The sequence below is a fragment of the Vitis riparia genome, chromosome 18 (assembly GCF_004353265.1).
Source record: "Vitis riparia cultivar Riparia Gloire de Montpellier isolate 1030 chromosome 18, EGFV_Vit.rip_1.0, whole genome shotgun sequence".
Classification (NCBI taxonomy): Eukaryota; Viridiplantae; Streptophyta; class Magnoliopsida; order Vitales; family Vitaceae; genus Vitis; species Vitis riparia.
In genome coordinates, this window is record NC_048448.1 from 24786098 (window position 1) to 24810453 (window position 24356).

At 33.0% G+C, this 24356-nt stretch overlaps 2 protein-coding genes across 4 annotated transcripts; both read right to left on the reverse strand.

The window, feature by feature from the left end:
- Positions 1 to 622: 622 nt before the first annotated feature.
- LOC117906772 (protein SENSITIVE TO PROTON RHIZOTOXICITY 1-like) lies at positions 623 to 3323 on the reverse strand. Its single transcript, XM_034819957.1, is given in 3 exon segments — positions 623 to 2037; positions 2040 to 2372; positions 3174 to 3323. Coding segments are annotated over 2 exon segments (1581 nt in total). The 5' UTR covers positions 2329 to 2372; positions 3174 to 3323; the 3' UTR covers positions 623 to 745.
- Positions 3324 to 12069: 8746 nt separating this feature from the next.
- LOC117905740 (tetratricopeptide repeat domain-containing protein PYG7, chloroplastic-like) lies at positions 12070 to 22421 on the reverse strand. 3 transcript variants are annotated; one of them, XM_034818620.1, is made up of 6 exons: positions 22384 to 22421; positions 18918 to 19004; positions 18215 to 18270; positions 15919 to 16211; positions 13963 to 14109; positions 12070 to 12811 (listed from the first exon to the last, which is right to left on the reverse strand). In XM_034818620.1, the coding sequence occupies exons 2-6, from the start codon at positions 18950 to 18952 to the stop codon at positions 12527 to 12529; spliced, it is 816 nt and encodes a 271-aa protein (XP_034674511.1). In that variant the 5' UTR covers positions 18953 to 19004; positions 22384 to 22421; the 3' UTR covers positions 12070 to 12526. The 3 variants fall into 3 exon arrangements, with proteins under 3 accessions (XP_034674511.1, XP_034674509.1, XP_034674512.1); XM_034818618.1 differs by lacking the exon at positions 22384 to 22421 and adding an exon at positions 21903 to 22106 and having other exon boundaries at positions 18215 to 18266; XM_034818621.1 differs by lacking the exon at positions 22384 to 22421 and adding an exon at positions 21903 to 21932.
- Positions 22422 to 24356: the final 1935 nt, after the last annotated feature.

Below are 24356 nucleotides of genomic sequence, written 5' to 3' on the forward strand. Positions count from 1 at the left end.
ATATTCCACAAGAAACATAGCATCCCAGAAATGATTTGAATTTGCTAGTTTCGTGAACCGTTTCCATCACTTTCAGTCAAAACATGGGCAGGGCCGGGGCTTGAGAGAGTCTGTCAGTTTGACTCATTTGGGTTGAGGTTTATGAAATGGACAGATTCCAAGCCCATGAGACAGCTGTGTAATACTGATAAAATACTCGGTTTGCAATCTTGCCAGTGAGGAATTTAATAATGCAAAGCCCATCATTGGATTTTACCAAAAGCATTCTCATTTTTCTGCATCACAAAACGCCAGAACTTGATTGGGAAGCCAGAAAAAATGCCAGTAGCTATCATCCTCTTCTCTTATTCATATCTGGTATGATCCTGTCCTGCCTCTATCTGCAGCCACTCAAGCATGCTGCAGGAAGTACTGGCAACATATGCTGCAGCCTGAGGTTCCACAATCCTGGTAAACAAGAGCAATTTGGTGATGATTATCTTCTTTTACACAATTTATATTACTGATTACAGCTACTAGTACGGCAGAGATTGTGTACCTCAGCGTTCATACAGGATAGTACTGGCTGACCTTCAAACTGCGGCCTTACTTCAACAATGGCAGTCACAAACAAAGGCACAAGTGATTAAAGAAAAATATTTATTGAAAATCAAGAAATAACTAGTACATGGGTCACCTAACCATTGAAATGTGATTTCAATAAACCCCAGGACCCCTAATGAAAATTGAAATAACAATCTGACTGCTACTCAAGATCATTAGAACTAGACTCGCCTCCAGTCTTTCTTGTATAGCTACAAGACCCTGGGACGAGAAAAGAGAATGAACTTTCTGAGTCTTCAAATGGGGGTCGAGGGAACTCGTGAAACCCAACGAGACTACAAGGATCAAAGGTCAATGGTGAGAAAAAACCAGTAGGCTCGTCAGCACCCCTTTTTACATCCATCATCATATCTTGAACTCCACTTCCACTTGAAGCATTTGAACTGAAGTTGAACCCCACACTTCCAACCTTATTTGCTACTCCATTGCCTTCCCCACGGTCAGATGGCCCAACAGATCCTTTAGTTTCATCAAGGGGAATAGCAGGAGTGTGGCCTTGGAAGAGAGCAATATGCCCAAAAAGCTTGTCTTTTCTTGAGAAAGTGGTTCCACAGGAACAAAGCCACTTATCCTTGCCACAATGCTTCTCATGAGTTTTAAGATCAGCAATAACTGAGAACTTCTTGGTGTTGCACCTGCTGCAAGTGTAGCTTTTGTCGCAATGAGTCCTCTTGTAATGGTTTTTCACACATAAAATGGTTTTCAGAGGTTGAAACTTTTTATGATCCTTGTTGCGCTTGCAACCAGCAAAAGGGCAGGAATACCTCTTAATAAGCATTGGCTCAGAGCTGGATTCCTTGTTGGGTTTTGCAAGAGCTGCTGGAGTTTTGTATTCATCACCATGACCTCTCATGTGCATCCTCAAATTCGCATCCCTCTTGAATCCCTTACCACATATCATGCAGAAGTGGGTGTGAGGTGCAAGGATTTCTTCCTTTTCTAGCTGTAAGATCTCATAGGAGCCAGGAGGAAGGTTCTCCCCTTCATCAGCATCATCTTCATCTTTCAGTTCATGTTCTTCAGTAGCATTGTTTTGTTCAATTACACAAGCACCAGTTAGATCAATCTGGTTAGATTGATCAGAAACCTTGCTTCCACCACTACTTTGTGCCACACCACCCCCATTCATGCCTGTTCCTGAAGGAAACAGTACTCCACCAAGCTGCCCAAGCTGTCCAACAGAAGGACTAGCCATCGAAAGGGTATTCTTCACAGATGGGAGAAGAGTACCAGCAGTCGTGATCAATTGAACAATAATAGAAGTGAGATCAGCAGTGACAAGCTGCTGCTGCTGAGCTACAAGTTCATTTGTTCGACCCAAAACTTGGCTTCTCCGACCAACAATCAGATGGACTAAATCCTGGAGTTGATGTATCTTCTGTTCCAGGAAAGAGAGATTGCTAAGCATCACTCTTGGATCCCAGTCTTGGATTTATTGGGTTCTAGCATCTCATTCATCTGACAATCTTCTCGGTTCAAGTTTTTGATTTGACTATTAGGGTTGCAAGGAAGAGATGATGGGGTTGCAGAAGTCTGGTTGAATTCCTGGAAAGCTGGTTCAATCCTAACACTGAAATCTAGCACAGAAGGATCTTCCCACTTCTGCTGATGCTGCTGCTGCTGCAAACTAAAATTGGTGAATGATTGTTGATCTTTCGGTAATTCATTCCCGGATGAAGATGATTCTGTCCAGGTATCTACAGAAAGCCTATCTTTGAGATCCATTTTCAAATCCTTTTCTCAGGTACTAAATTAAATGCCAATTAAATCTGAGACATAGCATGCAAAACATCCATTAGGCACTCCAACTAAATTCAACTAGGAAAAAGAAGTACAGCAAGAAATTACTCTAAAAATCACATGAAGATATAATTCCATTCAAGCATTCAAAAGGAAGAAAACACCCAAGAAATTACTCCATTAGGAACATTGAACCCCAATTCATCTCCCCCAAAAACTAACCTGGGTATCAAGCATTTTTCCTATTTACCCTTTCTGATTAAATTAAAACTAATTAAGCATTTCCTGACAGAAATCAGGACCAGAAAACAAAAATTTAAATCATTGATTCAGAAATTTACTCATGAAATCAAAAACCCCCCACCTCAAAAATCAACCATCTGAAAACCCCTTTCTCCATATGGAAGTCAAACCCCCCTAAAAACTTTTCAATACCTCTCAAAAGGGGAGAAGTAGAAAAATAAATAAATCAGAAGGGAAAATCCCACCTTATTCAATCTGATGATTAACCCAAGATTCCAAACCTTATTTTTAGATCATTGGAATCATAAACTGTTCCAGTAAACACAAAATCACCCAAAAAGAATTCCCATGTTCTTCAATTTTCGGAGATGTTATCAGAAAATCTCATTCCAAAAATTCTACAAGCAGGAAAAAAAAAAACTGAGTAAAGGCAAAAAAACTAGAGGTTTACATAGAAAAACTAGAGATTAAGCATGTTATTATTATCAAAAGCTTTGATTCTCTTACAACAACCCTATAAAAGAGCAGGAAAAAAAGAGAGAGAAAGAGAGAGAGAGAGAGAGAGATATATAGAAGAAGAGTCTCACCAGATTCAAGATTGCAGAGATAATTCTATAGCGACTATTCCGTTCCATGAGAAGAGAGGGAGGAATTGAAAAGAAAAAGGGAGCTCAACTGAATCAATATATATCAGCATCTCCGGAAGCAAGAGGGGAATGGTCTGTTATACAGTGGGGGCCATGATAGGTTTGACCCCATCAATCCTGACCGTCCATTTGAAGCAAAGCTCAAACCTCCATTGGTCTTCACTGTTATCCGGTGGGCCATCCCCACCAGATCATGACACGATTCAATCACAGCCGTTGGTGGGTCAGATTGATGAGACTGGTTTCACTCAAAAGGTAACAAAAGATGTGAAATGAGGCTGATTGGAGATAGAGTGGGGGCCACCAAAGCTGGATGGTGCGATATGATTGGTGAACACCCGAGGGGCCCACCATAACAATCGTATATATCTCACACATTTGACCTTATTTATTGAAGTCCATTGAAATGGTCTCCGCCTTGGAGAGAGTGAGAGGAGCTGGGTGTTGCCAAGAAGCTACGCAACCGCCACCACCACCACCCAGTCACCAGGACGCCAACCAAACCCAATGTTGCTGGACTCACCGCTGCTCTCCCACTCTACGTCACTCCTTCTAAGTTCCAAGCCTCTTCCCACCATTCCTAGAGGCCAAAGGAAAATTGTTCTCTCCTCTCAACTACCCAAGTTCTACTTCCATACTTAATCAATATTCAACTTTTAATTTCATTAAATCAATTCAAATCAAAGATCTGCACGAACACTGTATTTTTTGAAAATATTGAAAAAAAACCGTAACATAAAAAATAATTCTATTCTAAATTTATTCTAAAATTATGACACGTTTCAATTTTAAGTAAAAACCCGTAAGCTCGTCTTTTCAAAAAAATAATCCAATATAAAAAATCAATTCGTCTTGTAAAAAAATAAGTTAAATATTAGAATTCACCACCTCTTTCGAAAAGAGTAGTAATTTTATATTTATTTTTTAATAGTATTTTTTTTAAAATGACAATAAAAATACCTGTCTTCCATGGATCATTTTTAACGCGGGGAGAATAGGGATTTGATGACGTGGTCTGTTGACCAGCATGTGACTTTACTATCAAAAATTATTTATAATTTCTTTTTAATATCAAATAGGATTGGAAATACAAAGGAAAGTGGGGAGGAAGGGTAATTTGGTAATTTTATAAAACAATTCTACAAAATAAGTTTTAACGACAGTTTGATTATTTTTAAAAATAAAATTTTATTTGAAAAATAAAAAAATTAAAATTAGTTTTTTTAGCTTATTCTCTTAAATATTATATACTTATCTATAATGCAAAAAAAATTAAAATATTCTTCATATGTTTTGTTGTTTCTCAAATATTATAAAAATATACTTAAAAAAATAAAATTTATTCCTAAAAATAACTTTTTTAAAAAAAAATCAAAAAATAATTATTTGTCAAATAATTATCAAACATATTTTTGAAATTTTAAAAATATTTTCTATTTTAAATAACACAAGAACATTTTTAAATGGAAAATTTCAAGCATACCCAAACTTTCACCCATTCACTTTTATTTTATTTTTTATTTTTATATATATCATTTTAATAGTGTAATGATGAGAATTTGAGACTCGAGCTAGTACAATTGGTCAAGGTTAATATTCGGAAATGTGGTCCCATCAAGTGGCACATGATCATGGATTCGAATTCTATCAATGATGATACCCTGAATTTACTCGATGGTGATTGTTGCGAGCCCTCAACACTCCGAGGTTTGGGTCCTTACAGAGAATCCTAAAGATTTGATAAAAAAGAACTTTGATATATTTATATTAAAATAATAATGTTTTAAAATCTTTTTTTAAAAAATAAGGTATTAAAAAACTTTTATTACCTCAAATTCTAAAATTTTAAAAAAAATTATTTTAAAGATATAAAGTAAATCTATAGGTTTTGCATCACATGATAAGTAACATAAAAAAAAATTATTTTTACAACAAAAAAAAAAATGGCACCAAATATAACCAAAGTTTGGAGAAGAGAAAGATCAATATTTCCAATTTTTTTTATATAAAATCTAAATAAATTTGAATTTGTTTGAAATTCGAATAGAAAACAAATTAAATATATTATTTAAACCTCTACTTCCTTCTAAAATTTTGTACTTTCCTTCTAATAAAATGCTTGAAAATAAACATTTAAAAAATAAATAATACTAAAATTGGACTTATTTGATAACTATTTTCAATAATAGTTTTAAATAAAAAGACAAAAAAACATGTTTGATAATAGAAAATTGTTTTTTTTCTATTTTTAAAAATAGAAAATATAATATTTTTATAAAACATCTTTTTGTCTGTTTTCAATTATTTTTTATTTGTTATTTTAGGATTGTTTTAAAAAATAATTATAGAAACATGCAAAATGATTAAAAATAAAATACCTAATTTAAAATTATTTTTAAAACGTATTTAAATATATTAAAAAAAATATTTCGATTCTCAAACAAACTTTTGTTTTACAAAATATTAGAGAACGATTTTAAAAAACTATTTTTTAGAATTTTTTTCCAAAAATAGTTAACGAAAAGCTTAAATCTTTAAAAAATAATTAAATTGAGCCTAAGTCAAGCAAAATCTAAGTCTGAGACCATAGTATACTTAGATTACCAACTAAGCCTAACTATAGTTTCTCAATGGGCATCTACAATCAAATTCTATTTCTATTCCTATTCCCACATATCCATCACATCATAAAGTTAATCTAGAGAAACATAAGGTCCTTTTGATCATAAGGTATTAGTTAATATTTTATAAAAATAAAAAGCATTAAAAAAAATTTGATTAATCTAATTTAAGGTAATCACCCTAGAGAGAGGGGTGAATAGGGTGATGGTCTTTTTTTATAAATTTAACTTATATGAATGTAAAAGACAATTATATACAAATATATAATAAAACAGTATAAAAATAATTACACATAAAAAGAATAGAGAACTGAGAATGTGAATAGAAGATTTTTATAGTGGTTCGGCGTAACCCGATCTACGTCCACTTTCCTCTACCTCTAGCTCCAATCCCAAGTTTGAGGTTCTACTATTTCAAAACTTTCAAATCAAACCTTCAAACAATACACTTAGATTATGATTTCAATCCACCCTCTTAGACTTTTGATTCTAGACACTCTTTATAATCTTTAAGAGATACCTCACTCTTGAACAATCCCTCAAGTGATACTTATACTTGAAAATCCTTACTTAGATTATTTTTCTCAAAAATTTACAAATAATTTCACAAAATCCCAATACAAAACTTTAGGCTCGAATGATACAAAAAAATCCTGATTGAACTGTACACTAATGATATGCAAGTTTTAGAACAATGGTGTACTAAAAAACTTTCCTACGACTCAAATATATTCAAGAAATATTTAAGAATGTTAAGCTTTTGAAATAATAAAGATTGAAGTTTTTTTATAAAGAAAAAAAAGACCAAACTAGCTATTGAGGGTTCGTCTAGTCAAGTTTTGGTTCGATTGGTTGACTAGTCGTTAGTATTTAAAATTTGACATGTAACTGTTAGACCTCAACCATCCCTCAATTGGTTGAACAAACATTCTGGAAGAGAGAAAATGTTTTTACACATCTTGACCGATTGAACTAAAACAAATCAACCAATTCCTCATCCAATTCAATCGGATGAGCCATTTTTAGCTCAATAACCATCATTTTCAACTTAAAACCTTTTAAACAAGATTGAAAAGCATTTGACACAAGGTTTTAGTTGAAAACATAAAATTATATAATTTTAAAAGATTTAAAACAAAATAATTCCTGAATGATTTTGGTGTCTAAATGAATAAAGTAATGCATGAAAAATCTAGTGCACCAATAACCTTACAAAGAGATCCTTATGAAATTAAGGTCTTAAAAAATACTTCTCTTTGAAGTCTTCTCTTCTTGTGAATTTCCCTTTACCTTGATTTTGTCTTTATGATTGCCATTTTGGAAATCTTCTTACCTAAACACACTTGAAATATAATAATTAGTTTCAAACCAAACCTTGGTTTCACAAAAAATAGTTAGAAAAATGGTTTTAATAATAAAAAACAAAAAAAAAAATTGTTTGGATAAATTGTTTTTAAAAGTATTTTTTCGATTTGATTTTATGAAAACAATATAAACTCAATTTATATAATATTAATTAAATTTAGTTCAAGTTTTATTACAAATGAAAATAATTCTATAATTAAAAATAAATAGTTTTTAGTAAAATATGAATATTAATATTATAATAAAATCATAAATTATATATATATATATATATATATTAAAAAATATACTACTCTAGTATATGTTAGAAAATATGATATTAACATCTTTGTAAAAGTATAATTAATTTTTTTTATAAAAAATTTAATTATAATAATCATAATTTAAAAACAATAATTTTAATGATATTTTGTTTAAAATAAATTTAAAACCGAATAAAATTTAGTTTTTTAACATGTAAATGAACTCATTTTTTTCATTACATGCACACATTTAATATTCAATTACAAATACGGTATTGTGTAATGCTTTGATTTGATCTATAATTAATTGCATTAGTTTTTTGAATTCCAAATTATTTTTAAAAATTAAAATATTTAGTAAATAATATTATTAATTACGCTTCACTTAATTTAAAATCTATTTACTTAGTGAGAAAATTTTTAAAAATACCTTTATTTGTAAAAAATAAAAAATAAAATTATGACTCATAATATATATCAATTTTAGTATATTATTTTTTGTAGTGATTAATTAGATCTATTTTTGAGTTCCAAAATATTTTTAAAAATTATTAAACATATTAATGAATGTAATATAAAGTCTTGCTAGAATTAAAGTTCATTTATCTCGTGAGTAAATTTATAAAAATATAATTATCACAATCAATTTTATTTTATTTTAACTTTTTTTTTTATATTTTCTTTTTATTTTAAAAACCGATGAAAATAAATTTCATATATTGTTTAAAAATTATTTTTTATTTCATTTTATTTAAAAAAAATTAGAAATAGAGAAAAACGATTGAATAATATTGTGAATTTTTAAAATTTTAAAAATATATATATTGTTTAATCGCAGCACCAAACATGACCCGCAGGCCTTCCCCACCATCCATGTACAGAATAAATATGGTTCACAAGTGTTGAATGCTTGAATCAAACAATATTATTATTGATCAGGTTTTGGCAGGATGCGATGAGTGGGCCAAGGGTGTGGGTGATGCGTGCATTCACCTGAGCCCTCTTCATTTATGACGCCCATTCAACTATGACATATGCAGTGACGAGAATTAGATGTTGATCACCGAATCGCTCCTTCCAAGCTAAAGTCCATGAAATGACTCACGACGCAATTGTATGAACAAGTTAATAATCCTAATAATAATAATATAAGAGGCCTTTTGACTATAATTTTTAAAAATACTTTTAATATTTTAAATTTTTTATCATTTGGGTGTTAAAAATGCTAAAAACTTTTTCTAAAATCACTCTTAAACACACTCTTAAGTTTTGAAAAAATAATCCCTACTTTTTTCTTATACAAGAGTCATAGTCATTTTACAATATCCTCGTGTACAAACAATTCGTTTGATAGTGATTTTAAGAAGTGTCTTTAAAGTCTATTTTTAAACTATGATTTTAGAAAGCGGTTTTAATTTAAAAAATGTTTTTGAAAAAAATTAGGTGTTTGACAAATTTAAGGAAATACTTTTAAAATTTTGAAAAATCATTTGTAGTGTTAGAAAATCACTTATAGTGTTTTTTAGAGAAACACTTTTAGAAAAAATACTTCTATTAAAAACACTTCGGGTATAAACACTATTAAACATACTTTGATTTTATTTTATTTTTTATTTTTCAAAAAAATTAAGTGTTTGACAAATTTTAAGAAACACCTTTAAAAATCTAAAATTCACCTATAGTGTTGAAAAAAATCACTTTATAGAGTTTTTTGAAGAAACACTAGTGATTTTCCTATAAAAACACTTCCATTAAAAATATTTCGAGGAGAAATATTGTCAAACATATTTTAAAAGTACATTTGGTAATAATTTTAAGAAGTGTTTTTAATATTTTTAACACTTAAAAAAGTAAAAATTTTCAAATGTTAAAAATACTTAAAATGATTCATAAAATCACTACTAAACGCATTCTATGAGTATATTTGATAACATTTTTATTTAAAATATTTTTAATTAAAGTGTTTTTCCAAAACACGCTATAATGATTTTTCAATATTACAAATAATTTTTCAAAATTTTAAAAGTATTTTCTAAATTTTATTAAGTACCTATATTTTTTTTTCAAAAACACTTTTTAAATTAAAAATATTTTTTAAAATTATTGTCAAAAAAACCCTCTATCTCATTTACATATGGGTTGATTTGGATCGCATTCAACAGTGTTTCTATTCGAGTTTTTCTCTTAAAAGTATACGTATCGTAAAAAAATACGAACATTACAAAATGTTTTTTAAAAACACTGAAGCAGACTGTCCTTTTTCACTACACAAACTAAAGATTCCTCATAAGTTGGATAGGTTCTGCTATGATATCTTGGTAGACATACAAATATCTTGCGTGTGGCTATAAAATATATATACTCAATGCTTAGTTCGGTGGTTTCCTTTTGAATAATTGAGACTTTGTTTTCTTGTCTTGTTCAGGGGCTGTGGAAGAAGGCAAAACCAAGTCTTCTTTTTGTTGGCCTTTTAGTGTCGGTCATCTCTAAAAAGAGGGTCAGTCATGTCCAAGGTAGCTTTTCCCCTAAGTTTCTTTTATAAATTTAAAGTTTTGGAACTCAGTGAGTCAACTTCACGAGTCGACTCATTGAGTCAGCCCACTCAGGAATAGTTTCTCATCATCTTGCATCAAGTGCATTGGGCATATGAGCAGGCCTATTCCATCTTAGTGTCCGTCTGCCTTAATGTCGTGTCTGCGTTTGGTCAAGCCAAAAATCCATATATCGAACACATTTACTCAGCATGCTTAGCCTAAGTAAAACCACTTGTTGGGATGCCCCATGGGCTAATTTGCAAGAGGCCATAGCCGACTCGGGCGAGAGCATACCATGATCTTTATGAAAAGTCATTTTCACTGTCAGTGGGAGAAAATATTCCACTGCTTAATCATTGGATTTTGATTTCAACCTGCAACTCTCGCAAAGGAAATAACAAAACATTCTAAATGAATCATTTGCGACATGTTGACATAAAAGAGGACTCATGCCATGCTCTCTACCTTGGCGACTGGAATCGAATGCCGCGGAGTCCCTTCTACACGCTCCGGAAGTTTTGAATGTCTGACGTACAAAACCGAGTAGCCGCACTGCCACCGGAAGGAGGCGGTCAAAAGAACACAACGTCTGCGTCAGTTTGGTCATTATCAAAGCGTGTGTGGTATGAGTTATGACTCACAATCCCTTCTCTTACGTTGAAATGAGATACTTAGATTTGTACTTTTCTTTTGCTTTATTGTATTCCTCCCCCAAACTTTGTGAATAGTCCATTCTAAACATACCCAACTTTTTTTTTCCTCATACAAGAATCCATTCAATAATTCAAAACATATATAACAGTAACGTATACCAAATATCGTCTACATTTGAGGCTGTTCTTGGCTTTTCCCCTGTTAAAAGTAGAGGTGGGTATGGGCTTCTTTTCTTTCCTTTTTCTGTGTTTTTTATCCAATACATATCACTCTTGGATAAGGATGACAATGGACTGAGATATTAAGTACCTGCTGCATCCTATACCTAATGAGACGGGTTTGAAATTTAAACAAACCAATTATAAGTGGGTTTGAGATTTTTTTTAAAATCCAGTATGGATTCGAGGTGAATTTGAGTATTGCTTTGTTCCATCCCACCCTATTATATATAAAATTAAATTTAAAAATTAATTTAATTTAATTTAATTTTTATTTTCTTATTTTTAATATACAATAATAAAAAAATATTTTTCAATAAAATAAGTTATAAATAATCATATTATTTTAATTATTTATAAAATATATTTATTTTAATGTAATTAAAAATTTTAAAAATATTTTTTTTTAAAATTAAAAATAAACATAGACCTTTGAATGGGATAAGGATGAAAATTCTTTTAAAGAAACAGAGTAGGATTGGGACTGGATGACCTGTCTCCAACCCGCAAATGCCATCCCTACGCCTTGACTCATGCCTTTTGGGGCTTTTTCTCCTGTCATTGTGGCAATTTTGAGTTCAACCCATCCACCTACCTTCTTAATTGTGTCTGCGCCGATGTTTGCTGTCGAATATTTCAAATTGCTTGATGAGTTTTCCACTTTCTTCTCTTCCTTTGATTTTCGGGAAACGTCTATAGAATCAAATGCTCTTTTGGTGTCTCACTACCTCTAATGATCTTCTACTATTTAGACATCTGGGGATTAATTTTCAAACATAAGATTATTCAAAGAAGAAAAAAGGGAATAAGTAGTAATAGTCTTCAATCATATTCTTTCATGTCCTTGACTCTTATCAGCAATACTTAATACTTTTAACAATCGGGGCTGTCTTGTCAGGACCACCACCACCATTTTATCCCTACTATCCTCAACACCTTGAGAGCCAGAGGATGAGTAATCACATCTAAAACCATTCAATCATCTATATGTAACTGAAAAACATAATAAGCAACCGATGGTGAGGATGGAAATGAGGCAGCCCAGAATGTTGAGGACGGCCGGACGGGCAAAAGTTTTGTTAACCATAAACCACCAAAGGCTTCCTTACTCATAAAGAATGAAATGCAAAAGAAGATTTAATCCTAGCTCAGACCTGAAACCTGCAATGCAGGAGATTAAGAACCCGGTTCAAAAGGCAGAATACAGAAATTTTGAAAGATTTAGACCATGAAAAATCATCACTTCTTGTCCAAGTCAACCATGACATAGCCAATCAAAGGATATCAGAATTGAAGCAGTAGAAAGAGCAGTGTGAGTAGTTGTTGTTCAAGGGTATATTTACTAAGGGCAGCACAACAGAGGAGAGGAGTTAGGAGTAAAGAAAGATAAGGCAAGGATTCAGCATTTTATCAGGAACCTTAGGGTGTCTAGTGTTGGGTGAAGCAGACTCAGTGCAGCATCCAATGAAAGCCTCAGAAAACACATGGAACATCTAGAATTTATTTGCCATCCAGAGCCCCTGTCAAGCCAAACTGAGCCAAGTTCTCAAGGCTGTTAGTTAGTGCTCTCACAAGAAGGAAAAAAAACCTCAGAAATAAATGGTCAAAATTCTAGATCACTGTGTGAGAGCTAACACATAATGCTGTGCAAATCATAAATCATCTCTCCTTTGGTTGAGTGGGAACTACTCCTTTGTACAATTGAACACGATCCTTCAACGCATCTCTTCGAGGTCGTGCCACCTTATTGTTAGGATCGAAAAGAAGCACTTCTTCAAATGCCTTAAGAGCAGACTTTAAGTCTTTCTTCTTCTCATAAGCATCACCAAGGTTGTTCCAGGCTGTGACATAGCCTGGTTGAAGTTTCACAGCATTCTCAAACTGAGTGATTCCCTTTTCAAGCTTCCCATCACGAACATAACTGACACCAAGTGCGTTGTAAACCTGGTAAATATTTAAGAGAAGGAAAATATATCAAACCACACATCATGATGCAGCAAAAAATACAAGGCACTCTTATTCTCCTAATTTTCTTTATTGTTTACCCCTCATCTCCCTACACAACTTATATCTAGTTTGCTTTAGTTCACAATAAACATGGAAGCTAGATGGCAACCACAATGACTATAACAGCAACAGTCTTCAGTTGGACTGAGATCATCTACATGGCCAAAACAAACTTTTAGCCTATGGAAGAAGAATAATAACACTTGGAGAAATCAATACATGTAATAAAAATTATAAAACAGAATTGAAAATGTAATATTTGGGGGAAAAACTCAAATCCAATCAAGCTGCAGCCAGGTCCATGTACATAACACACTTTTAAAGCCATAATACATTAATTTTGTTTTCCATTTTAACAAAATTCAATTTCTTCCAGTTTTTCCAGAAAAGAACAGTGAATGTACTTGCAGATGATTATTCCATGCATGCAAGTTTAATGATGATATTACAATTGACGGCTGAAAGGAGAATACTTATCATTTAATAACACTTCTGGCTTCTATTCTGTTGCATTTTAGTCAATGCAAGAGGTAGAATTTTCTAAAAGAGGACAGACAAAATTGGTGACAACTGCCAACAAGCCCATTATTGCGAGTTGAAGGTGCAGAAAGGAGCAGAACTTGTTTATTGGAATTGAGTTCTCAACTACATTTATCCAGACAACATCCACATTTTACTGAAAACATGACTGTCATACTTGTGGACCTATGGTTAGGAATACTTATCATTCAATAACACTTCTGGCTTCTATTCTGTTGCATTTTAGTCAATGCAAGAGGTAGAATTTTCTAAAAGAGGATAGACAAAATTAGTGACAACTGCCAACTAGCCCATTATTGCGAGTTGAAGGTGCAGAAAGGAGCAGAACTTGTTTATTGGAATTGAGTTCTCAACTATATTTATCCAGCCAACATCCACATTTTACTGAAAACATGACCATCATACTTGTGGACCTATGGTTAGGAATACATCCATTTCCTATTAATATTAAGGCAACACATTAAGTAGCATGTGCATGTGCATTTGCAAATGGTCCCACATTACTTCTGTCTGTTTGTAGAATATCAAGGTCCAAGAGACTAGCATACCTGGGCAAGATCTTGATCATCTCCATCCCATTTCTCAATTGCCTGAAGCAAGAATTTAGTAGCAGCTGGATAAAATTTCCTCCGCAACATCACTGCTCCAAGTTCAAACAGTTCAGTTGCACTGGCATCACCACTTCTTACTTGCTCCTGAAATTCCAAAAAGAGAGGCATAATATAAGAAACAGATTCCTGCCAGCCACTCTTTAGTATACATTATAATGAAAAAGAAATTTCCTTCAGAAAAAACCATTAGGAAAAAAAAAAGGGAAACCAAATCAACAGGGAACAAAAAACACTAAATTAGCGGGAAAAGAAATACTTTTAAAAAAATATTACAGAAGAAAGGAATGAGTCAATTTTGAGGTTTAGTAAAAACTAGTAGGCCAGCACACAGTCCAAAACATTGTAATTTCATTCATAGGGCATAGATGAGGTTAGTGATTGAACTTCTGACAAGACAAAAATATTGACCATCAAGATACATAGAAATGTACAAAAAATATTCATACTGGAAAAATTATAGAAAAAAAAAAGAAGAAAGAAACTACTATGAACACATGAAATTTTGAAACAAAACTTAGGAACTGTTAATACAAACAGTAATATATCATTAGAAGTAGAAGCACTAATAAAAAGATGCATCCCTGAAAAGTATGTGATTTGTAGCATGAACCCCATGTGTGCAGATGAGTACATATAGATTGAATGTAAACAATCCCATGTTTATTTTGAAGTAATTTAGTGAGGAAGTTCATGTCATCTGTGTCTTGGAGGTCATCCAGTCAGGTGGTCAATGCATTGATGTAGAGGGAAGCCAAATCATTCAAGTTTTTACAACAGATTTTTAAACCCCAACCATTCCCTCACCTTGACTGAAGCACATCTACTTCTATTTACTTGCTTTCATTTAGATCGTCTTTCAGAATTCTTCAATGGTCTAAAGCTAGCTGTTGGAGACATCTCAAACAGCTAGCTTTTCCAAGTCAAAATATTGGCAAGATATTGAAGACGTTTCTACAATATCTTCAAAGAAAATGGCTTTCAAGGGAAATGTATTGAATATCTCAGCCCTACCAATGTATTGTAGATATTTCAGCAAGAAAATGACAGTGGGAAGTCCTTTAAAATTTAACAGCACCCACCAATACACGACAATATCAGTTTCAGTTTTAATCATTGGATAGTGAAAACACACACATAAGAGACATGAACTAAAAGGGACCTGAAATCAGCACTCTGAGCTTAAAACTAACACAATTAAAAGCATCCAAACTGAAGCCAACGTAAGGGGAGACAAGTTAAGTCATTTTGGTAAAGCATTAAGCTTTACCTTTACATGTATCTAGATAAATGGCCTGAGAAGATCTTCTACTGTGTGGAAATTTCAGGGTATCTGGTGGTTGAAAAGTTGAGTAAATGTTTATACAGATGGGATCTATTCAAATTTTGTGATAGAGTAATTCTAGGATTGAGAAATTCAAAGAGTAATCATGCTGACAGTTGATGATGTTAAGAAGGTTCAATTGGGCAGTTGCGACCGTTTGTTGTCCAAACAAAAAGGAGGCCTTAGCCCAGGTAACAATGCTACTAGGAAAATAGCTCTTCTGGTACAAGGATGTGGAAATTTCCTAGAGAACAAGCTACTTTTGTCACTCAATTATCAAAAGCAAATGGAATAACAAAAAGAGAGGGACTTAATTTTTTTTTATTTTTTTGGGAAAAAAACAGTACTTCTCTAGGGATTGACAAATTTGACATTGCAAATGCAAGTGCACCAATTACTACAAGACCATCCTCAATTCCAAAAATCATTTGAACATCATCCCATTTATTTTTTGTAGTCAATTTGTTTACTATCAACTATAAATGCAACTAAAAGAAAGATTCATCAATATTCTCAAAAAGGTTGGAAAAGGATAAATGAAAATAATAAATAAAGAAGGACTAGAATCTTACTTGCAATTCTTTAGCAGAAAGGTCAAGTTCTCTACGAACAAGGACTTGACGAATCACAAAAAAGGTTCCAACTCCAATCAAACCTAACAGTAAAAGAAGGTAAGAAAGCTGAATCCCCAATTCAAACAACTCCCCAACCTCGTAGACTACATTCATTTTGACATCTTCACTTGAGTGTGCAACTTGTGCAGAAGTCAACCACGAGGCTACTCCACATGAAAGTGCAGATACAGCAATCAGTGGCCTTTTTGCATTTGTAACATCCTCAAAAGCCAAAATGTTAGTCAAGAATCCTGCAATAGTATATTTATTAATAAGATGATTGCTCTTATAATTAAAAACATCTAATGTGAAAAAACTGAAGAGAGGTTAAAAACATGTTATATAAGTGCTGCAGGTCTGAAATTTTGTGTAAAGATAGATGCTTACAGTCTGCTTGGTTAGTCCTATAAAATTAAAAGCGAGAAGAAAATAAAGGAAAGAAGAGACAGCTTAATCATTTTCAAAAAGTGGTGAGTAAGGGTTAGTTCTATAAAACAAAAGGAAAGGAGAAAATAGAGGAAGAAGAGACAGCTTAACCATTTTCAAAGTGGAGAGAAAGGACAGTCCTGAACCCTTTTGAGAGGTAATTATACCTCGTTTCTTAAATGTTGTTCTCAATTAGGAAAAGGTGCTATTCCATAGGGGTGAGGCTATGGTGCAGTGCTTGGCCTAATCTCTGCATTGACTGATCTCATTTGAGAAGTCATAATGCGGAACAGACCACATTTCTTTCCATTAGACACCCATATCCTTTCATGCTGTACATCACCCCAAGCATGTGGCCCTTCAGACTCCCTAGCTTTACCATCCACATCCACCTGCTAGCATGCAGGCTTATGCCCCTCTTTATCGCAACCAAACCTGGGTTTGAAACCGCTAAGGCCACCAATTCAGGAACATTAAAGAATAAAATACTGAGGCGGGAAACTAATAGACATCCATGTAATCCCAAGTTCCAACAACAAAAAAAGGTGTTTAAAATTAAAAGATTTTGTGCTTGGCAGGGAACATTATCAAGTCTAGCCAGTTCAGAATGGAAAAACTGTGCTGATTACTTGGTCTTGCCTTCATCTTATGCTGAATTGTTCACTGAAACTGATCAACATTTTCATACGCCTTTTGTGAACATGTTACAACTTGGAAAGTAACATAAAATTAGACAAAAAGCACAAGCAACAGAGAATTGGACAAAGAAGCACAAATTGCATTATTACTTCATAGGAATGATGCAGTATCCATGAACAATTATATAGCAGCAAAAACAGCAGAGTAAGCAAGTTTGATTTCTTTTTCCCCTTGAAGAGAAGAAGGTTAATTGTATAATAATATGTCAAGTGGGAATCAACCAACCCCCATTCCTATCATCAGCAAATGCCGCTCACTGACTGGTGCATCTGGATCTTTAGGTCATTTACCACAAATTAAAATGGGATTTGGGAATTGTTAAGCTACCAAATCAACCCAAAAGCATAAATTGCTAAGTAATTGTCCTCATGAGCAACATTTTTGGGCTTTCATGTGTACTCAATAAATGAAAGAAAGAAATAAGCAATGAGGTTCAAACTTATGACCTCCCCTAATAACAAAATTCTGATACTATGTTAACCTATCAATTTGACCAAAAAGCTTAAGTTGTTAGGTAATAATAGACTAACAATTTATAGCTAGTTGATATAGGCTACAACACTAACAGGAATGATAAAAATATGAGATGGAGCAAGCTTTCAGATCTCTCAAAAGTACAGTGTTGTACACTACATGTAGGTTTCAGATTAAGAGATGTCTGGCTTGAGGGCTATGAGGCCTCCAAATGCCTATAGACTAGAATGATCCGGATGGATATGCCGGTGGACCATGTATTACAATTGCTACATGTGAAATAAATTACAAAGACAAAAAAGATAAGCAACTAAGGCCTCATTTGAGATAGTTTTTTGTTTTTTGCTTTAACTAGAAGCTAAAGTCAACACAAAAGTTATAATTTTCACAAGGCATTATTCGCATTGTAAAAGTTTTAGTAAACATGAAATAACTTACTTCATAAGCCAAAATCAAATTTCAAGGTGAGGCAACATTTTTCTTGACTTCCATATTAACCTCTTATAAGTCATAGCTCTTTTGAAAAAATTATTAAAACAGGTATTAAAGCTCTTTTTAAGCTTTAAAAACAGCTTTTGGCTTTTAAGAAACCAACCCAAATAGAGTCTAAACTCAATTGACACTAAGATTGTGAAAACACAGAACAGGGAATTACCTTTAAGATTTCTTGAAGTCAAGGATTTTATTGCTACTTCCCTTCCAAATATCTGCCTTCATCCACAGGGAGAGAAAAAAAATTAGTAACAGCATAGGTATGGCATACCTTCTAAAGAAGTTTCTAGTCAACAAAAATTTGGACATAGAAAGGATGAACAAAATGCTTTTTCAAGTTCTTCATGCATGGATAGAAACTAAAGGATAAGGAATAGATTTTCATGCTCTGATTTACTTACAACCCTCTATACAGAATCCAATTACATAAGATAATATGTCACACTTTAGGAAGTCATGTCTCTATGATTGATCATGACTTTGATCTACCAAGGTGTTTAAATAATTCTTCCAATTTAACAACCTCAACCAAAAAGAAAAAAAAGGAATAAAAGGTTACCTTTTTCATAAGAAAATAAACTTTAACCAAATTCTTATGGACGTTGATTTGGTGTTAATATCCGGATACGATATACAAAGATGTGATTATCATACAATTGCAGTTCTTTTTGTCCATTGAATTGACTAAGTTTTTAACTAAAGAAGTTACAAACATGGAATATGATATATTCTTCTGCTACCAATTAAAGAAGAATCAAACATATGTACAAGTTTTGTACAATTAATCACCATGCTTTCTTCAGTAAAAGCTTGTTTCTTGACTGAAGGTCTTTATTGAAGTTTATAGAGGCTGTTAGAACACATACCTGCAATATAGGAGATTCAGTGACATCCAGCCCATGATCTGTCACAGAGGTTGCTGAAGTGGGTGCACTACAACGCTGAGTAGTAACCTGGGTTTAAATAGCAACATTAAGAGATAGATGTAGTCTCAATTTCAGAAGAATGTGGTGACAAGGAATATTGGATATCCCGAAAGGTTTCATCTGCCTATACAAAATGAGCAAAAGTTGCATATTCAAGGTATGTGCAAATTATTTATTTTCTTTTTGCCATGTTATCTCAAACAGGAATATTTTTTAAGTTACTAAAATACAGCCACCAAATATTAAGATTCAATAACTGAGAAAACTATTACAGATCAAAAAGTGATATAACTTCCGCTTATCTAAGTGAAGTGAGATTAGACAAGTCACTAAAGCAAAGTTCTAGCATGAGGGCCTCAAAGAAGTGGCTTTCTTGAGGGTTGCAAATCTCATTGTTGAAGGTGACTATGGTTGGTTTTTTTTTTTTTTTGATAAGTAAGGTGACTATGGTTTTTATATCTTCGACAACCATGGGAAATAGAGGTGTTTAATGCTGCTGAAGGTGCTAGAATGAGGGGAGTTCATGACATCTCTAGGATAATTTGGCCTATCTTTCATTGGAGTGCTAAGTTGGATAAATCAGATGGTACACAAATTGGCAAGAGGAAGTCTAGAACTCTAGATTGCAAGAGGTTTTTTTTAGGAAGCTATTCACACTCTTGAGAATGTTAGGATTTGTTGTTTCCCTTGTTTGTTTTGTGTTTATTCCTTCTTCTTTTTTTCATTAAGCAATCTCATTCTTCCCTGCAAATTTGCATCTTATCATTAATAAATTCTGTTCCTCAGTCAAAAATAAATAAACAAATAAGATCTTAAACTAAAATTTTACAATTCATGACAGCTCCAGAGAAAGATTCACTGGTACTGGTAGTTAATTAAGAACGCCATGCTAATTAAGAACACATAAAAGCCCATCATTCTTACACTATTGAATAGAACAAGTATTTGATTTGGTTTGAGTATTTGCATTTGACATTGTGAAATTATTTCCCAAATTAAATCAGAAGCAAAATAAATAAACAAATAAATAGAGATGGGAAAATAGAGAATATGCTGCAATGGTACAATGTAAATGTTAGAAATTACACACCAATGTTCAGAAAAAGATTTTATTAGGAGAGGAACTTATTACAAAGGGGAAAAAGAACATTTCTAGATTGCTAATTTTTACATGGAATTACAGAACCAAAATATCAGTTGCTAGTTACTAGTCTAATATGGTAACTGAACATCACGAATTAAAACGAATCATTTTCCCTTTTTCTGTTTTCGTTGTATTTACATCTCAAATCTGCTGTGATATACCATCACTTCTCTTGAAAGCATGCATACACCTTGTAAAAAGCTAACTCATATTTTAGCTTCTTCCACAAGTGTGAAAGAAGATGAATCTTTTTAGGTTGCTAAATTTAACCTTCTAACGGAAAATTTTCACTTCAATTATGAAATCCAAAATGCTGAAACTAGAGTACCGCTGTTCTATAGTAATAGATAGCAGATGTCTCCAAATCCTTCTTGCTTGTTCTATGGTTTTACTTTCTTCTTTGGAAGTTTAGAATGTACTATATTCTTTTTTAGAGAACCCCACTGTAAAATTTTTGAATTTTTTTCCCCATACAGATGATAAGAAGAAGCTTCCAATGGTTTGCCAATCAACCCTTAAAAATATATGTCCTTCTTAGAGTGAAAAATATAATTCGTTTATCCATTGTTTAAATCTAACACTGGAAGACATACACAGCCTCTTTTGTCATATAGAGCCAGTAACATGCATCCTTTGGCCTATGGTATGAAGTTCCCAGTGATATGCTGGAGATCCTATGGTTGCAGCAATTGAGGGAAAAATTCTATACACAGAGACCAACAGCCAAGTTGCATCCAATTCATTGGGACTCATCTTGTTAGGGCACAAACCTAGTCAGTCCTAGCCCTGTTAAGACAACCCACTTGAAAATTTACACTCTCAGAAAACAAGACAGTCAGGATAACTCATGAACCAAAAAAACTCTTCTTAAATACCTTAATTAATGACATCTAAGTTCCAATGCCCTTCTTGACAAACCCAGTTTAACCAAAATGAAGGTTTATAGCCAAAATAACTTAAGTCATAGATTTGGATTAAATTTATAACCTTTACAAAATACTTCTTGATGAAAAGATCCAAATACAGTACACACTGAAGAACAATTCTAACCTCCAATCACTTGAAATTGACCACTCCAAAGTCATTTCTTTCAGCCATTCTACTTTTTCTAGGACCATCATATCCTACTAATCTGGGTAAAATCCAAGACTAAACCAAAAACAATCTGACTATTATCTTGTTAAAGCATTCACCTCAAATAAGATTAAACAAAATAGAATATAATTGTACTATATCAAACCAACAGATCAAGATAATATTTTCTACCAACCTCCATTTCGTTGCTGGGAAACAAAGATAAAGAAAAGAAAATTGGAGTTTTCAGTCTCATGTTTTTTGTCAATTCTGTTTCTTAAAAACCCAAGAACTGAGCTAATCCAAACAGGCACATTAAGCTTAATAGGAAGTGTTCTTCTGTTCTCTTTGCTCCTAAATTATGAAATTAAGGTTAAAATTCTTCCTTCCTTTTTCATTTTGTGGCTTTCCACACCAATGCAACTGTACTGAAACTGTTTAATTAGAGACTTGCACAATTAGCAGCAGTAGCAAAAGGAGTAGCAGTAGTGGTAAAAAGCAGGGTGCTGATGCAAGTGATGAAATAAAACTCAAATTTTTTTACTTCTTCTGCATTTTCTCAGAAAACAACCAAACCAACAACAGCATCAACACCTGGGTATTAAAAGACCAAAAAAATTAGTGCACAAATACATCAGTAGCAGCAGCAGTAGTCAAGACTTGACTGTGGGGCTGTGATGAAAGTAATGAAAATTAAAATTCAAAACCTTATATCTCTTCTTTTCCCTCATTTTCTCAGCAACCTAATACACCCAACAGTGCCACAGCCCATGAATTAAAAGACAAACATAATTAGTACATAAATACTCAAATAGTAGCAACGGCTGGAAGAGTAGCAGCAGTAGTAAAGAATTGAAAGCCGGGTTCTGATGGAAATAGAAAAAATCAAGATTCAAAATCTCAATTCTCTTTTCCCTCGTTTTCTCAGCAATCAAGCAAGACTAACAGTACCCAAACCGAGAATTAAAACCAAAACAAAATTGGCACACAATTAGTAGGGAAGAACTCCAAGCAGGGTTCTATCTTAACAAACAAAAAACCAAAATCCAGAAAGCTAATTTCCTTTCTAGTCCAGAATTTCCCCACCAACCAAACTACCCAGCAGCAACAAAACACATGAACCAGAAACCCAGAAAGGAGGAAACACAAAACAAAAAAGACAAAAAGAATCCAAACTAGGGGTTTTACCTCAAGAGCGAGTCTGTAAGGCTCCAATTGCGAGACCCAGATGAAGAATGGCGGGGATGGTGGTTTTGGAGAGGTGGTGGAGATGAAATAGTGGATTGGATTTGGAGAAGCATGTCTTTTATTAGGGTTTTTGCTGAGTAGTGGTGTGAAGTGGGAAGCATCAACTGATCTGCAAGAGAGGGAAAATGGGTGGTTTTATCTGAAAAGTGAAGCTGTAAGAGTTGGTTGCGTTGAAGATAAAGTTCACCTGCAGTGACATGCCATTAAAGATATGCACAATAAAATAAGAAATATTTGGATGGGGCATATTTGGAAAAACATTTTTCATGTTCTTAACAGACAAAGCTTATTCATGCAATTTACATTCACATAATTTCATGTGTTTGCACATTCTTTGAACAAATTTGATTTCATCAAATATCTAAATGATCCAAATTGTAAGTCCACTATGGTATCAAATCCATATCTTAACAATCTTATTATGATAATGTTAATTTATAAGCTTCCATGCTTGCACCTTGAAAGATCTAGTAATATTTTTTATGGTCCAATTATGGATATACTATGATTTTAAATGATAATTGAGTTCTATATTTCTCATAACTTATGTGCTTCACACAATCCCATATTTGTTTGTGAATGGCTAAGTCCAAATTGTACGTCATTAATAATATCAACTGATATAGTTCAAATTGCACTAACTTTTGATAAGGATTTTGGGTTTTAACTTCTCCAAACTTTTTTTTACTATAAGGTGACCTTTCTGACCCCAAGCTATATGCAAGAGGATGGAGAGGGAGACTAGACCGAGTTGGTGTTGGGATAGAACCCTTAAAAATATGACATGATGTCATGATAAATAAATTTCATTATTATTTATATCATGATTCTAATTTTCCATTTACTATCTATGTTGAACATTCAAACCTAAAGCATTTACATTGTACATGATTTGAGTGCATTAGGAGTTGAATAAAATATCCAAGTTATGAGTTTCTTGTAAGTAGATGAATTGTTCACAACTGATTAATTGAACTTAGGCAATCTATTTTGAGGTTGTAGTGTACTACCTCCTAATTAGAAGGATGATTTGTTTTAGTCATTGAGATAAGTTTCATATGATAAGTACACTAGTATGTGTGGTTATACATTGGACAAGACTTATAGTGAGTTATAACATTGGCTATCAGATAGTCATAACTTCATCAAACTATTATATTGCATGAGTTCTTAACCTTAAGAGAATATTAAGCTAATGTTAAGGTCTTCAGTGGTCACGACCTACGAGTGAAACCCTAAGGTAGTTATATTAGAATATCACCCTTAAAAACATGACATGATGTAACAATAATTATTTTTTTTTGTTTATAAAATGATTTTATTTTCTCAATTGATCTATCCTACTCCATTATACTCTCTGAGCATTCAAGTTTGATAGCTTTTGCATCATACATAACTTAGGTGCATTAAGAGTTGCACGAAAGATCCAAGCCATGGGTTCCTTATAAGTAAAGGAGTTGTTCACAACTAGTTCATGGACTTAAGCAATCCATTTAAGGTTGTAGTGTACTACATTGTAATTTAAAGGATGACTTTTCTTGGCCATTGAGATGAGTTTCATGGTGAGTGCACTAATATGTATGATAAATTGGAGATAACCTATGGTGAGTCATGACATTGACTATGGTAGTCATGATCTCACCAAGCTACTTATTGCAATGAGCTCACAACCTTGAGAGGATAATGAGCTTATGTTAAAGTCTTTATTGGCTTTAACCTACAAGTGAGACTCTAGGGTGATTATATATTCCCTATGGATTAAGTCATTGTTGATGAAGGTTAGTGACAATAAGTATACTCAAGACAGACACCATGATATTTCATGGGTTTGAGATAGCATGTTCCTTAGATGATTCTAAGGATATATAATCAAGGAATTTATGGTTGTACTAATTCCTTAATTGGAAATTGGC

Coding starts and splice junctions, on each gene's coding strand:
- LOC117905740 (XM_034818618.1), bottom strand. CDS start 21,926: ATGAGGGAAAAGAAGAGATATAAG. Junction 14,110..15,918: donor TTTCTGCTAAAGAATTGCAA/GTAAGATTCTAG, acceptor TTGGAATTTCAG/GAGCAAGTAAGAAGTGGTGA. Junction 12,812..13,962: donor ATGATCAAGATCTTGCCCAG/GTATGCTAGTCT, acceptor AATATTTACCAG/GTTTACAACGCACTTGGTGT.